At 41.8% G+C, this 14,355-nt stretch overlaps 1 protein-coding gene across 3 annotated transcripts in view; it reads right to left on the bottom strand.

Annotated features, from left to right (window-relative positions):
* Positions 1 to 14,355, bottom strand: part of fmn1 (formin 1) — a 29,822-nt gene that overhangs the window by 9,911 nt on the left and 5,556 nt on the right. For 2 of the 3 annotated variants that reach the window (XR_013801453.1, XM_079643762.1), the window contains exons 3-13: positions 12,904 to 13,082; positions 7,876 to 7,984; positions 5,947 to 6,008; positions 4,807 to 5,576; positions 4,319 to 4,457; positions 3,549 to 3,636; positions 2,628 to 2,689; positions 2,356 to 2,444; positions 1,975 to 2,104; positions 1,107 to 1,253; positions 697 to 756 (exon numbers count right to left, since the gene is read on the bottom strand). Coding sequence is in view for 2 of the 3 variants with exons in the window: in XM_079643762.1 (XP_079499888.1) it covers positions 697 to 756; positions 1,107 to 1,253; positions 1,975 to 2,104; positions 2,356 to 2,444; positions 2,628 to 2,689; positions 3,549 to 3,636; positions 4,319 to 4,457; positions 4,807 to 5,576; positions 5,947 to 6,008; positions 7,876 to 7,984; positions 12,904 to 13,082 (1,835 nt within the window). In the remaining variant the exon portion in view is untranslated. Of the gene's footprint in view, positions 1 to 696; positions 757 to 1,106; positions 1,254 to 1,974; positions 2,105 to 2,355; positions 2,445 to 2,627; positions 2,690 to 3,548; positions 3,637 to 4,318; positions 4,458 to 4,806; positions 5,577 to 5,946; positions 6,009 to 7,875; positions 7,985 to 8,119; positions 10,182 to 12,903; positions 13,083 to 14,355 lie in introns of those variants that run through there. The other variant, XM_079643763.1, reaches the window with a different exon arrangement.

The following is a 14,355-nucleotide window of genomic DNA, read 5'->3' as shown; positions in this document are numbered from 1 at the left end:
CAAACACACATGTAGTTCTGACACTAATTCGACAGATCAGAGTCAAAATGGACAAAGAAAAGAAAGCAAACAGATATTAAAGGTGGGGTAGGTAATTCACTTCAGAAACACTTTTTGTTATATTCCATGGAATGCTCTTAACATCCCGATAGCAATGAATACATGAAATGCTTTGACAATAAATACATTAAAATATATCATCTGTGGAAGCCGTGGCGCCGTAAAAAGCACGACCAATCATCTGAGCCGGCCCGGCTAAAGTAATTGGATGGCCTACCTGCCTGTCAGCCTTCCATCTGTGCACAAACTTATCGTGCCCTCATTGGTCATGTGCGCGTTCGTGTGTGTTGGAGGAGGGGCTCTGTAAGGAAGTCTGAAGGAAGGGGGCAGATTTTTTTCGGCTGCGTAGTTTCGAATTCTAGCACACTCGAGCTGGTTTCTCCATTCTTACCTACCCTACCTTTAAGTTAACGTAGAAAAGGTGTTCAATTGTCCGTCGATAACTGGTTGAATAGGACCTCAAATCTACTGGATGATGATTTAAAAAATATTGTGTTGCATCTATTGGTTTTAAAAGCACACTCAACCGTCTTCTGATATTATACTCCGGAGAAAGCAACATAGATAGAGACAGCTTCATTGTAGAGTATAGCCTAAAAAGGAATAACAATATTTAAATAGCAAAGCAACTCATACCTCATCCACATTGTGCAGGTAGTAGGACACCACATAGTCCACCAGGCTGATACGATTGTCCTGAGAAGAAAAGCAATATTAATTAATACAGCCATATTAAAGTGGCTTTATTAAAACCATGAATATTAAGGTGTTCCATTTAAAAAGAAAATGTGTTGCATGAGATTCAACTACATGCAAGGAGTCACTCACATAGAGTTAATGTGTAAAAGTAAGAAAACAAATCCACTTTCTATGATTTGATATCAGTGTTGGATGATCTCTTTTCACTTGCACTAAAAACACTTTTCTGCTTTTGCCAATGAGCAATACATTCTACACATTACATTGTCCACCGCACTTGTACTCCATAGTCCATCCCAATAAGACAAAAAAAACTGGCCTCCAAAAGAGCCTCCTCCAGGTCTTACTCTGCTCTTGACATCCTTCAGTTTGGGAAGAATCTCGAGTCCGAAGCCATCCGCCTGACCTCGGGTCCGGTTTCCTCCGTTCATGTGATTCCCCAGAGCTAACACCAGTCCCATCACATCCATCACACCTTCACCCTCCAGCAGAGCCTTCAAACAGAAAACACACACTCACACACAAGATCCATTACAGACTGCTGGTACCTCAAACCCTCTGTATTACACGTCTCAAAGCATAGATACATAGTGGGAAAAGGGCGATATTTATGGTACAGTATGTTAATACTGTATACTATGAGAAGAGAGGGGATACAGCCTTTCAAATTGCGACCTATGCGTTTCCCTGTGTGTGTGTGTGCGTGCGTGCGTGCGTGCGTGCGTGCGTGTGTGTGTGTGTGTGTGTGTGTATGTGTGTGTGTGTGTGCGTGTACTGTATTAGTGATGGTATACACTCTTGTCTGATAGCGCTGATGGAGTGCTGGCACCCAACAGCGAATACCCTGTGTGTGTGTGTGTGTGTGTGTGTGTGTGTGTGTGTGTGTGTGTGTGTGTGTGTGTGTGTGTGTGTGTGTGTGTGTGTGTGTGTGTGTGTGTGTGTGTGTGTGTGTGTGTGTGTGTGTGTGTGTGTGTGTGTGTGTGTGTTTATATGTCTGGGAGGAAGAGTTGTGTTTGATTTTATTTCTGTTTGTCTGTATTATTGTTATTATTTTTAGCTTACATATGTATTCTGCATTTTGTATATTTTGTATATTTTTTTTTTAAAGAAAGAATGTTGTGCTTTTGGTTGTACATGTTGTGTATTAATCTCAATACAAATGTGATCACAAAAAGAGAAGAGAGGGGATGTGTAACAAGTTGCTTTAAGTCCCACCTTGCAGACAGATGAAACTGTGTTGAGCTTGCTCTGGATGGATGCGGTCCCATCGATGAAGGCCGCCTGGAAGATGATGCAGTGAGCTCTGCCTGCAAAGTCTGGGATCTGAGACAGTTCATACAGGAACCTGCAGCACAACAACATCAACACATGAGAGGACACACACACACACACACACACACACACACACACACACACACACACACACACACACACACACACACACACACACACACACACACACACACACACACACACACACACACACACACACACACACACACACACACACACACACACACACACACACACACACACGCACACACACATACAGCTTACATACAATCACTGCTAACACACAGCAGGGGAGATACTTACTGTTCAGGTTTGTCCAGCAGTTTCACTTCCTCTTCCTCGGACGTCTCGTAATGCTTCCTGATCCTCTCCAGCTCTTCTGGCTGCGCTCTCTGATATATTGACATTAACATATAAATAAGTAGTCCTTAATTGTACAGTTGCACTTGCATTTAAACCACAGTATGTAGTGTGCTTTAAAAACTAAATGTTGTATTACTTTGACATGTATGTTCATTGTGTTAAATAAACAACATATGAAGCGAGAACATGTTACCAGTTTTAGCAATACCTACATTTTCATAAAGGGCTTCAATGGTCTCCAAGTCCACCACAGAGTGATCTACTGCCAGCACCGCTAGAACGGGAATGTTAAATCAAGGCACAGATATCAAATTTAAAAGTGAAAGTCCAAACAGAGCAGCAGATCTCCAGAGGACATGAATATGAACACATCTCTCTCTGCTCCTCGAAACATGTTGAGGAGTCTGGGATTAGCACTGCTGATTGTGGTAAATGTTTTTCAGTCTTTGGTCATACTTTAAATTCACCAACAGCTCATGTTCAGAGTGAAGCCCAGGCTAACTTCAGTGTGATGATGGGTTACAGATGAAAGCTCCAATTCCCAAAACTGGCTTGGAAATATAGCTGATCACTGAATTGTATGTCATAACATGATGATGTGTGCTTGATTTCACACACTTTAATAGTCCAAATGATATTTTAAAGGCGGGAAAGTAGTTAAGAGTACAATATTTCCCTTCCCTAGTGGAGTTGAAGTACAAATAGCATAAAGTAAAAGGAAAATACTTAAGTAAAGTACCTCAGAATTGTCATAATGTACTGTACTTTAGTAGATGTACTTAGTTATTTTCCACAAATCATACTAACCACAATTTACCATCAAATCAGGTCCCACCATTTTGTAAAAGCTGTGTTAAATACCTATGGGAATCGGTATAATTAATGTAAGAGATCTTTTGATTTTGACCCTTTTTATTCCCTGGGTCTTAGACAGATATATTTTATTATATGTGTAAGTGTTATAATGTCAAATAAATGTGAATCTGAGCTTTTCAAAACCAACATGTGCTTAAGAAATCTGAGCTTCTTCATTATATGACTATATTGGAGGTACGGTTTATTTCCTGATGCACTTTGAACTAAGCTGCGTCCTAGCAACACGACTGAACCAATGACACGCCTCGATGACTCACCTTGTTGGATGTCTTTCATCTCCAGGTGGAGGCTCGATATGAGGATGCCCACGGCCTGAGAGCGCTTCCCTTCCAACAGCTTAATGATCTGACACACACACACACACACACACACACACACACACACACACACACACACACACACACACACACGCACGCACACACAGTTACCATGACTACCTTAACACTAGAAGCCATTAGGGAGTCATTAGTAGAGAGTTTTTGTTAAAAGGTGCAGCAAAACAAACAAAGGTCACTTATTATGAACCTCTTGTTTGAACAGATGGGGTTTTCTTTTCCCTTTTTGTTTAATGATAATCATGTAAATGTATGTTTTCTTCTCATTGTCTGTTAAATGTTTTCTTATTTGTTATACTTTGGATTGTCTTTGTGTCAATACAAATACTTCTGTAGCATTAGGGTCATTTCTGCCTAAATACAGCAGACAAATTCAAATGAGGAACTGCAACTCAATCAAATTTGGGGGGGAAATGATCAAAGTTACATAATAGTGGCAAAATATGAGGGGTGTGATGAGGGGAAAGATATTTAATAATCACGATTTAAAAACACTTGATTCTATGATACAAGGGGGATTATTTAGTGTGTTCAAAAATCTCATAGTTGTGTCTCAATCTGGATTTAATGTTCTTTTAAATGTTATATTTCCTATATGTTGTCTCAATGGCATTAACCCCCTCTAGTGGAGAAGCAACATATTACAAATATCCCAGATTCTGCAGTTTGTCCTGCATGATTTTGCATCTTACCTTCCTGGCTTTGGCTTTCTTCTCATAAGACTCGGACAGCGGCTTCTTCTTGGAGTGTGTGATTGTTTTGGCGAAAAGATCCTCAAACTGGCCGGCATTTATTATATTTGGTTCCTCTAGAATGTTCCACAGTGTGTTCCTGAGAGAGAGAGAACATCATATTTCATCAGCATGTTTTCAATCTATTTACTTTTGTCAGGTGTTTAAAGTGGGGCAGTACAATAAGATAATCATTTCATTTACAAAATGTAAAAAACTGAACCGATAAAATACGTATCTTGATAGTTTTAGATTTTTTTTTGTTGCAATATTTATATTTAAAAAGTCTGCTTTAAGATCTTTTTGAGCTTTCTTTTCCTAGTAGATTGCAAATGTTTTACCAAGTGAAGTCATACAATACCTGATTTTTAAAAACCCTTATGTATTTAACATTATATTTAAATAAAAAGTAAGAATACGTTTATTTTTACAGCAGTGTTTGACCCTACTTGTTGTGCTGGATATGGATTCTGGTCCAGTAGAGAGGCTTCATGGGTCGGGACGGCTCCACTGTCTGCTTCCTTGGAGGTTTTTCAACAATAAAACCCCCAGCTGGAGGAGGAGGTGGTGGGGGAGCGAAGCCTGGAGTGAAGGGAGGAGGTGGAGGAGGTGGGGGAGCAAAGCCTGGAGTGAAGGGAGGAGGTGGAGGAGGTGGGGGAGCAAAGCCTGGAGTGGAGGATGGAGGTGGGGGAGCAAAGCCTGGAGTGAAGGGAGGAGGTGGAGGAGGTGGGGGAGCAAAGCCTGGAGTGGAGGATGGAGGTAGAGGAGGTGGGGGAGGAGGCAGGATGTGTGTTTTGGTTGTCTGAGAAGCAGCTAGTGGTTGTACTGATGGAGTCTGCATATGAGGAAGTGATGGAGGGTCATGTGATGAAGAGGAAGTATCGTCCCTGTGTCCGGCCAGGCTGAGGCTGATAGACATCAGGTCCAGTTTTCTGGGGGTCACCCTCTGCTGCTGGGGGCCCGTGCTCGCTCTCGTTGCACCTTCTCCATCTTCAGGGGTCTTAAGAAATGTCTCCCTGTCGGTCTGGATGCACACTGTGCGGAAAGACTTGTGTAAGAAGTCGTCTTCCGTTGACACAGCAACGTCTTTGAATTCCCCGTGACAGCGGGTCCCGGCCTGGGAGAGGAGGGTCTGCAGCTCGGAGACCCTGAACTCCAGATGGGACACGTTGTCCTCGTTCTCCACCCGCAGTCTGGAGAGCTGCTGACCAAAGTCGTCCTGAAAATAATATCAGTTAAGACACAAAAGGTGGAATTTTTCTTTTAGTTACAATAAAGCAAAGACATACACATTACAGTAAGTACAGTAGGTACCCGAAACCTTTACATGGCGTACAAGAGACATTGACAATTCCTCAGAATAGTCTAAAGCTGCCAGTCGACAGCATCTGAAATTTAAATGTAAGTAAATATTATTTTATTTTTTCCAAATGATTGGACTTTTTTTTTTCATTATATTTTGAGTTCCCAATTTTTTTACGTTTTTTTGTCTTTTCCAGCAATTTTTCAATTGATTTTCTCAATATTTTTGCGATTATGGACCCATAAGCACTTTACTTCCTTATCCTGACTCAATCATTCTCACTGACCTGTAACGTCTCCAGCTCCTCTTTGCATTCTCTCTTCAGCTGCAGGAGAGCGGCCTGGTGCTCTGACAGGGAACACAGCAGAATATTTTTTTTAAACTTCTTACAACAAACACATTTCAGTCAGACAGCTCACATGTTTCTTAATATGTGTATTAGAAGCAGCATATAGTTTGAGTTTAGCGTCTAGGCTCGGGCCTCATCACTCCACAGATTTACAAAGAACATTGAGTGATGATTAGATAGCTATCCCCCGAGCCTACAGGTGGAAGCTGGGGTGGGGCTGGGGAGGTGGTGGGGGGGCAGGCGAGCAGCAGCAACTTGAAACACAGCAGCAGCAACATGAACGCAGCCATATCAAGTGAACAAAGCAGTGGCAGCAGCAGCAGCATGAGCGAGGAGGCAGAGGCAGGAAGACCTGGCAGCTTCAATAGAGCGGCATGTTTAGGAGAATGTGTTTGGTTGGATGTAAGAGGGACGAGGTGCGCCACGTGTTAATGTATCATTGGTGCTCCAGTTGACTGCCTGAACGAGCTCGCAGGCTTCGCCCCGTTACTTTATTATTACAGCAGTGTGGCCCTAGAGTGCTTTACTTTACGTTGGGGATGTTGTCGGGGAAGAAAACAGTCAAGAACTGTCACTGATTCTGCATTAAAAATCTCAATTCATGTTTGAACACTGCAGGAGGCGGAGGCCTGCTTGAGGACAAACTAACAATACAAACCTTGACCAGATGATGGCAGTAGAGCTTTGAATGAAAGGAAAACATACACACTGGCACACAGCTGACTGATCTCTATACAAAGAGGTCAAACTAACATTTATCTGCTAATGGGTGCCTGTCATTCAGAAAGTGTATTAACTTTAACAGTTCCTACAGGAAATGTATTTGGGTGTTTGCCTGCAGTTTTATCCATGCACAAGCAGCCTTTGATAATAAGAAGTAAGTGCAAGGTGGTGTCATTTACAAGCAGGATCACTTGTATGTCTTTAAAGGTGGGGTCGGTAAGAATGGAGAAACCAGCTCGAGTGCGCTAGAATTTGAAAATACACAGCCGGAAAAAATCTGCCTCTTCCTTCAGACTTCCTCACAGAGCCCCTCCTCCAACACACACGAACGTGCACATGACCAATGAGGGCACGAGATAAGTTTGTGCACAGATGGAAGGCTGACAGGCAGGTAGGCCATCCAGTTATTTTAGCCGGGCCGGCTCAGATGATTGGTCGTGCTTTTTACAGCGCCACGGCTTCCACAGATGAATTTTTTAATGGATTTTTTGTCAAAGCACTTCAGATATTCATATTCATTGCTATCGGGATGTTGAGAGCATTCCATGGAATATAACAAAAAGTGTATCTCGAGCCGGTTTCTCAAACTTACCTACCCCACCTTTAACCAAAAATGTTTGACCTTTTTTTCCCTTTATAAACATTTGACACCTTATTTGCAGCCACCAGATGGTTTCATGCAATCAAACGTGTCATTATTGCATCTTTCATTCTGGTGTTAATATAGATGGGCCACCTTATTTAGCTATACATGTATAATCTTACAATCCAGCAGCTCAGCCATCAAGTTCGTTTGACTTTTCTCCAGTTTTTGTTAAAGTGGCCATAGAGTGGATAATTCCAGTATACATGTTAGCATTCAGAGTGGTAATGTTGTACTGGAATATATTTTTTAAATGTACACAAAGCTGCTTCAAGGCACCACAGTGTGTACAGTAGTCATGTCAATTCCTTCACAACTGAAGGTGGTGGATGTTTGCTGTGGACACACTCAGGGTGGAGCTGTGTTTGCTTGATATTACGTCCACCACCTGATATCGCAGAGTAAACACGGCGACTCCCTCCACTGCCGTCAAATTCACTGCATGGCATTCATATTATTGTTTAACATAATGAATCTGTGTGGATGTTGTATTTTTGTACCTGCTTCTGTGTATTTCAGCCCAACTTTCTCCTCCTTCAGTGGTGGCCAGACAGCTTGAAGGCGACCTGGCGTTCTCTCCTCTCCATCTCCTGGGGTGGACGCTTCTGACTAAAATGAAAAAAAGAGTTTGACATTAGATTTACAACATAATCTATAACAAATAGAGCTTCTTCACATGAGGGTCGGTATTGCAATCATGTCTTTAGTAACGTTAGTCGATTCTAGATGATACACAATTCCTACTTTTCCATCAGGGGAGTCTTTCTTCTCTTGCGTCTTATTGGAGGCTCTCTCAAAAAGCGCCTTGAGCACATCTTTGTCTGCTCTTATCTTCTTCCTCACTGCGTCCAGGTCTATCTTCTCAGCCGGGTCCCTCTTCAGAGGCTTTGGGGTGAAAAAGGCTTTGAAGGCATCGAATGCCGCCTCTGCACTGGACGCAGGAGGCTTGGTGGACTCAGATGAAACCTCTGCTTCCTTCTCTGTTTCAACTTCTTCCCTCTCGTCCGCTTGACTTTTTTCCATATCAGTCTCATCTGCTTCAGCCTCCCTTTCCGTCCTCTCCTCGGTCTCCTCGGTCTCTTTGGTCTCCTCGGTCTCATCTTCGCTCTTTTCCCGGTTCAGCAGCTGTGAGATCTGGTCCAGGAAACTCCCCTGGGATTTACCGTCCGATTGTTTATCAGGGAAAATGTCCCTCTTTGCTGGTGATGAGGTTTTGATCCGGGCCACGGTGTCGTGCTCGGGCCCGACGACCCCCTTCCTCAGGACCCTCAGCCCGCTGAAGAGGGCCGGGAGCTGGATCTGTTTGTCGGTGGGGGAGCTCGGTTTAAAGGTGGCTCTGGTGAAGGTGGATCCAGGTGGAGGGTTATGGGTGGCAGATGTTATGGAAAGAGGGTCTTTTGGGGCTGGAGGGTAAAGTGGGGGGGAAAAGTCTGGAAATGCATCTCTTTTCTCTTCTTCTTCTTCTTCTTCTTCTTCTTCTTCTTCTTCTTCTTCGCTTACCTCATCTGATCCGGTCCTCCCCCCTTTATTTTGGATATGAGATGAGCAATCAGCATGCTCAAATGTTGGTGTTAATATCGGTTCTTCCTCAACGCCAGGTCTTGTCCGAGTCGCTGTGATCACTATATTTTTAGATCTACTTTTCTCAGATTCCTCAGGGTCAGAACCGACATCCGAACTGGAAGCATTTGGGACACAATCATCCTGCATGTGAACACTTTCATGATCTTTTCTTTCTTTCTTATTGACTTCTTCAGTGGCATCCTGCTTGGAATGAGAATCCCAGCCTGTGTCCATGCAGTCAGTTGAAGTGTGTTGATATTTTGGTTGCACGGTTTCCCTCAAGGCACATTCATCCAGCGAGTTCTCCGATATGTGACAACCCTCGTTGCTGTAGCCGTTAACTTTGTCGTATGGCATCTTATTCTCGTCTTGATTTGTTGCAAAGGTCTGTTTCTCTGAGACATGTTCAGCGTTGGCAGCCACACTTTGCTGCTCTGTTAGGTTGACATTACACCTCTCCTCCTCTGCCATGTCTGAGTCATTTCCTGCTTCTCCTTTATGTCTCACTGTATTACAAGTCATGTTCTCCCCATCATAAAGCAGTTTAACATGCGATAAGGACTCTCTACTGTTCTCCACAGCTTCCTCAAAGACATGTTTCTTTATATCTAAACTCAGCTCAGTGTCTCCTTGAATTACATCCTCGTCCTCCTCCTCTGTAAGGACCCTGAAGAATTTTAGGATGGCTGTTTGCTCCTCCATTGCTCATAAATTGCTCACAAAGAAAACATAATCCAGAGTGAAAGGAGTAGGAAGTTGTTGAAAAGCCTTTTCCACAATGTCAACATTGTTTAACAGCTAATATCTGAGACTTAGGTGCAACATCTTACTTCAGAACAATGCAGTTTAAGAGGCTGATTTGAGTGTGCATGCATCTGTTTGCCATGCAATAGTTTGTATAAAAACATCCAGGATCATGCAACTTTCATTTAGTATTAATAAAGATGCAAGAAATGTTGAAAAGTCACCACTTCTGAAAGTCCGACCTGTTTCCGCTCCAGTTTGTTGAAAAGAAATAGATGTATCCTTTCACCGCTACAACATCTCCTTCATGTCTTAACTACATTTCCAAACTGGAAGTTAGTCACTCAGAATGAACGGGGAGGAATCCACAGAGTAACGGAAAAGTTTCCAAACCCCCAGCTCCATGACTCAGCTCAACCACAATTAAAAGTCAGCTCCACGTCCTGGTTCTAGTTTCCAGGTTCTGCCTCCTTTTCCCCCTCTGGCTCCTTTTCCCCCTCTGGCTCCTTTTCCCCCTCTGGCTAAAAACTATAGTCCCTCACAGAGCTGGTTCTTGGCGACCGTCCTGCAGATTGTCATAGTGTAATTGGAAGCAGATGGTGATTTCAGCCACTGTTTGTGACAACACCCTGACAGATCCATGAGCTGCAGGGCGAAGGAGGCCACCCAGAACAGATGGAGGGACGCCACACCCAGAGCTGCAGGAGGGTAAATACAGCCAGCCGGGATCACTTGTTAAACGATAGTGTTTGTAAATCCACAGGAACGTTCAGCCCCCCTGCAGGAATTAGGTAACACTCGGCTAATCTGGACGTTTTAGAAGGACCAACCCCACCTACTCTGATAATCTACTCACATTACAACCAACATGCACTGTGCAAAGTCAGAGAGGCTATTCAGATTATTGGAAGTTATCAAATAAAAGTGCAGTTACATTGATATTAGCTCACAATTGTTATGTTTGAAGTGTTCTTTTTTATTGGAAAACTTGCTTTGGTGTATCGAACCTGCTCAGAGAAACCAATAGAAACATAGGTTTTCTAGAATTCTTCATACATATTTATACAAAATGTAAAAATTATAAATTGGTGACACAGATTTATTCAAATAAGGGAAAAAGTGAAAATATATATGAAAAATGTACATATAAGTATATTTTACTTGTTGCTATGTTGGTTTGTACATTGTTATTTTTAAGTGAACAACTAGTGTTACAATCAAGAATGAAAAGTTAACACTTAATGTAAAAATATAAATATCAATAAACAAGTACATTAACAGTCAAGGAGGTGATACTGAGCAATACAAAAGAAGGAACATTTTAATTTTATAAAGTTTAAAAAAATGAATGAAGCATTTTCTGTGCATTTTTCCTTAGATTTGTAATATTGAATTTTAGATTGAACCTTGCTCCACTGGTTCATGTTTTGGTTGTTCTTAGTTCCCAGGTTCCTCCCATGTTTGCTTTTACAGTATGATACATTATCACACCCAGCAGCAGCTGACTGACATGTTTCCAGAATGTCACTTCTCTGTGTAACTTTCTCTGACTCGTATTGTCCTCCGAGCCTCAGCCTGAAGCTTAACTAGAACTAATCAGACACACACTTATGAAGCGTTTTTATGCATTCCCCAGAGAGGGACACAGCGGCCGTTAGGCGAGCTGTGTTTATGTAATAGGAATGGATCCAGATAATCCCATGAAATAGCATTAAAGACACACACACACACACACACACACACACACACACACACACACACACACACACACACACACACACACACACACTGTCACGATTCTCATGTTATGTCACGTTTATAGTTTTGTAGGTTTGGGTGTTTTTGCTATTTTCCATGTCATGTTTTCCTCTGGGTTATTGTCTGGTCCTTTCCCCTGTGTTTGTCCTCTTGTCATTAGTTTCCCTGGTGTGTCTAATTGTCTGATTATGTTCACCTGGGCCCCTGTGTTTTCTCCTCCCTCCTCACCTGTGTCTTGTTGTGTGATTGAGTCTTGTGTGTATTTAAGTTCTGGGTTGTCTGTCTGTCTTGGTCGGTTCGTCTTGTTCCCTGACTAGTTCTGCGGTGAGTGTTCTGTTTTGTCATTGTACATATATCTCATAGCCTTGAAATAAAGGAAGTTTTCAGTTTATATCTGCATTTGGGTCCTGCCTGTTTCACAATCCGTGACGCGCACACGCACACGCACACGCACGCACACACCAAATATCAAAATACCAAATATTTTTCTGTTATTGTTGGGAATTTCCCTAGTTTTGAATTTTAAATAATTTTATTTTTAGTTTGTCAGAGTTCATCATGGGTTTATTGTATTTAAAGAATAAAGTCCATATTATATACACATATTCTCTCTGAATTGATTGCATTTGAAACCATATATGGTGATCAGTTTTCACAATTGGAGAACAAATTTGAGACTCACATTTTCAATTCATCTTCATGTCTTTATTGTGTTTTTTCAAAACTCTTCATTTTTACACATATTCTATGTTTTTAGTTTTTTGTGGTTGGAAGTCATTTATTTTCCTAATTATTATCTATGTAATGCTATTTCGATTTATTTTACTCTGGCGTTCTGATTTACTCTTTTTAACTCGTTTTAGATGGTCGTTACTTTGCCCGTTGGATTTATTATTATCACCTTTTTCTCACAAAATGGTCGAAATATAATGTATTTATTTTTCCTCAACTTTCAGCACCGCACACTCACATGTACAGAACTAAAGAGGCGGAGCTTAAGAGCTTTAAACCCCAGTAAACGAATATGTCATGCCTACACAGAAACTGTATAAATGAACCTACAGAGTTACATTAAACCCCTTCTGATATGTACACACACACACACACACACACACACGCACACGCACGCACACACACACAATACATCACTTCAGGGGACATTACATTGACTTACATGCATTTCCTGGAGACTTATCCTGACCTTAACCATAACCAACACATGCCTAACCCTTACCCTAACCCTAAACCTAACCAAGTCTTCACCCTAAAATTAATGACACACACACACACACACACACACACACACTAGGGTTATAATTATAATACATGATGAGTTTTTTAGGGACTTTTTGACTATGATCGCTGCCTTAGTTTGCAGTGCAGATGACACAGCCATTAGTAGACTATTTTCACTCAAAAAAGTAAAGTAATCTGTTACACATCACGTCTTTAAAGCTACCCACCCTGAGCTCCGGGGGGAGAGGCGAGGATGGGCGTGAATCAAAGATGTCGTCTTCAGCGGCGGTGATGCGCAGGAAGTCGATGTGTTTGGGTCTGAAGGGATGAGAGAGAGACCTGCAGGAGGAGAGAGACTCCTCCACCTCCCGCTGCCAGATCCTCTCCTGTCTCTGCAGAGCCTCCTCTGGAAGAAAGGGAGTCAAAACAGAATCTATATAATCCCAAACTGAAAATTAAAGTTGCACAAATGAGCTTTTTTCCCTTGTGATACAGGTCTGTTTCTTTGATGACAGCAACCGTTATGATTGAGTCAATTATGTCAAATATTAACACGTACAGTAGAGACAGATGAAAACACATTTAGACTACAGACAGCACGTTCTTCAGAGAATACAATCCTTTCAATTCTTCTAATTTAATGGAGGGAACTGTAAAATTGCCGGGTGCCGATTTAATCAACACAAGAAAGTGTAAAAGACTCTCCAGCCGGGGAGTAAATCTTGCATGAGGATATAATACAGAACTCCAGCTGAGCAAAACCTATTGTCTTAAACAGTTGCTCTTAAAAAAGGGAGAACAACTCTTAGGCATTCTGGTGATCAAAGCCTACTTTTACTGTTGTCTAGCTGTGTATTATAATCATTACTTTTTATTACTTTAACACCCATATCTGGGAGGCTGTGGCTCAGTGGATTAGTGCGCTGATCTTTGAATCAGGGGATATCAAGTTCGAGTCCCACTGCAGTCAGCATGTCGTTGTGTCCCTGGGCAAGACACTTCGCCCCAAGTTGCTCCTATGGGGATTGCCCACAGTACCGAATGTATGTTAGTCGCTTTGGATAAAAGTGTCTAACAAGTGTAATGTAATATCCCAAACTAATACAGGGTAGAATAAAAAACTGAAAACAGACACAAAAGCAGAGTCTGAACCCTGAAAGCTGCTCCAAAAGTATACAAATGTAGTTAAATGCCATACATGCACAAACAATAGTGTACATGGGAGCTTATTTGGTTATTTATAGCATTAAATTAAGCATACACATCCCCAACAGTTACCTACAATATCATGTACCAACACTAGATGGATGTTTGATGCATGGAGTTTTAAGCTTGAAAGCCATTTTCTTGCCAAATGTGCTAATTAAAAAACTATTACTGGCTGCAAGTGAAGGATGGGAGATTTAATGATCATTCAAGACATGTTTTAAAATGAAATTGGATGCATATTTAAGTAGGCAAACTATTTATTTATATATTTCTGTCCAACTATACTTCCTGAGTTGCCACAGTAGGATAAAGGAAGAGCTATGGGTTCCATTTTCATTGCGGTGAAGCTAAAAATACACTGTATGGCATTTTGGATAAAAATATGACCAGATGTGGTCAAAGGCAGCGAGGCCTTGAGGAAAGGGCTGTGCTTTCTTTCACTTCCTGCTTCCAGAATTCCTCGTTTTAAT

This window comes from Notothenia rossii (assembly GCF_949606895.1).
Source record: "Notothenia rossii genome assembly, chromosome: 8".
Classification (NCBI taxonomy): domain Eukaryota; kingdom Metazoa; phylum Chordata; class Actinopteri; order Perciformes; family Nototheniidae; genus Notothenia; species Notothenia rossii.
This window is presented reverse-complemented; position numbering and strand designations above follow the sequence as displayed.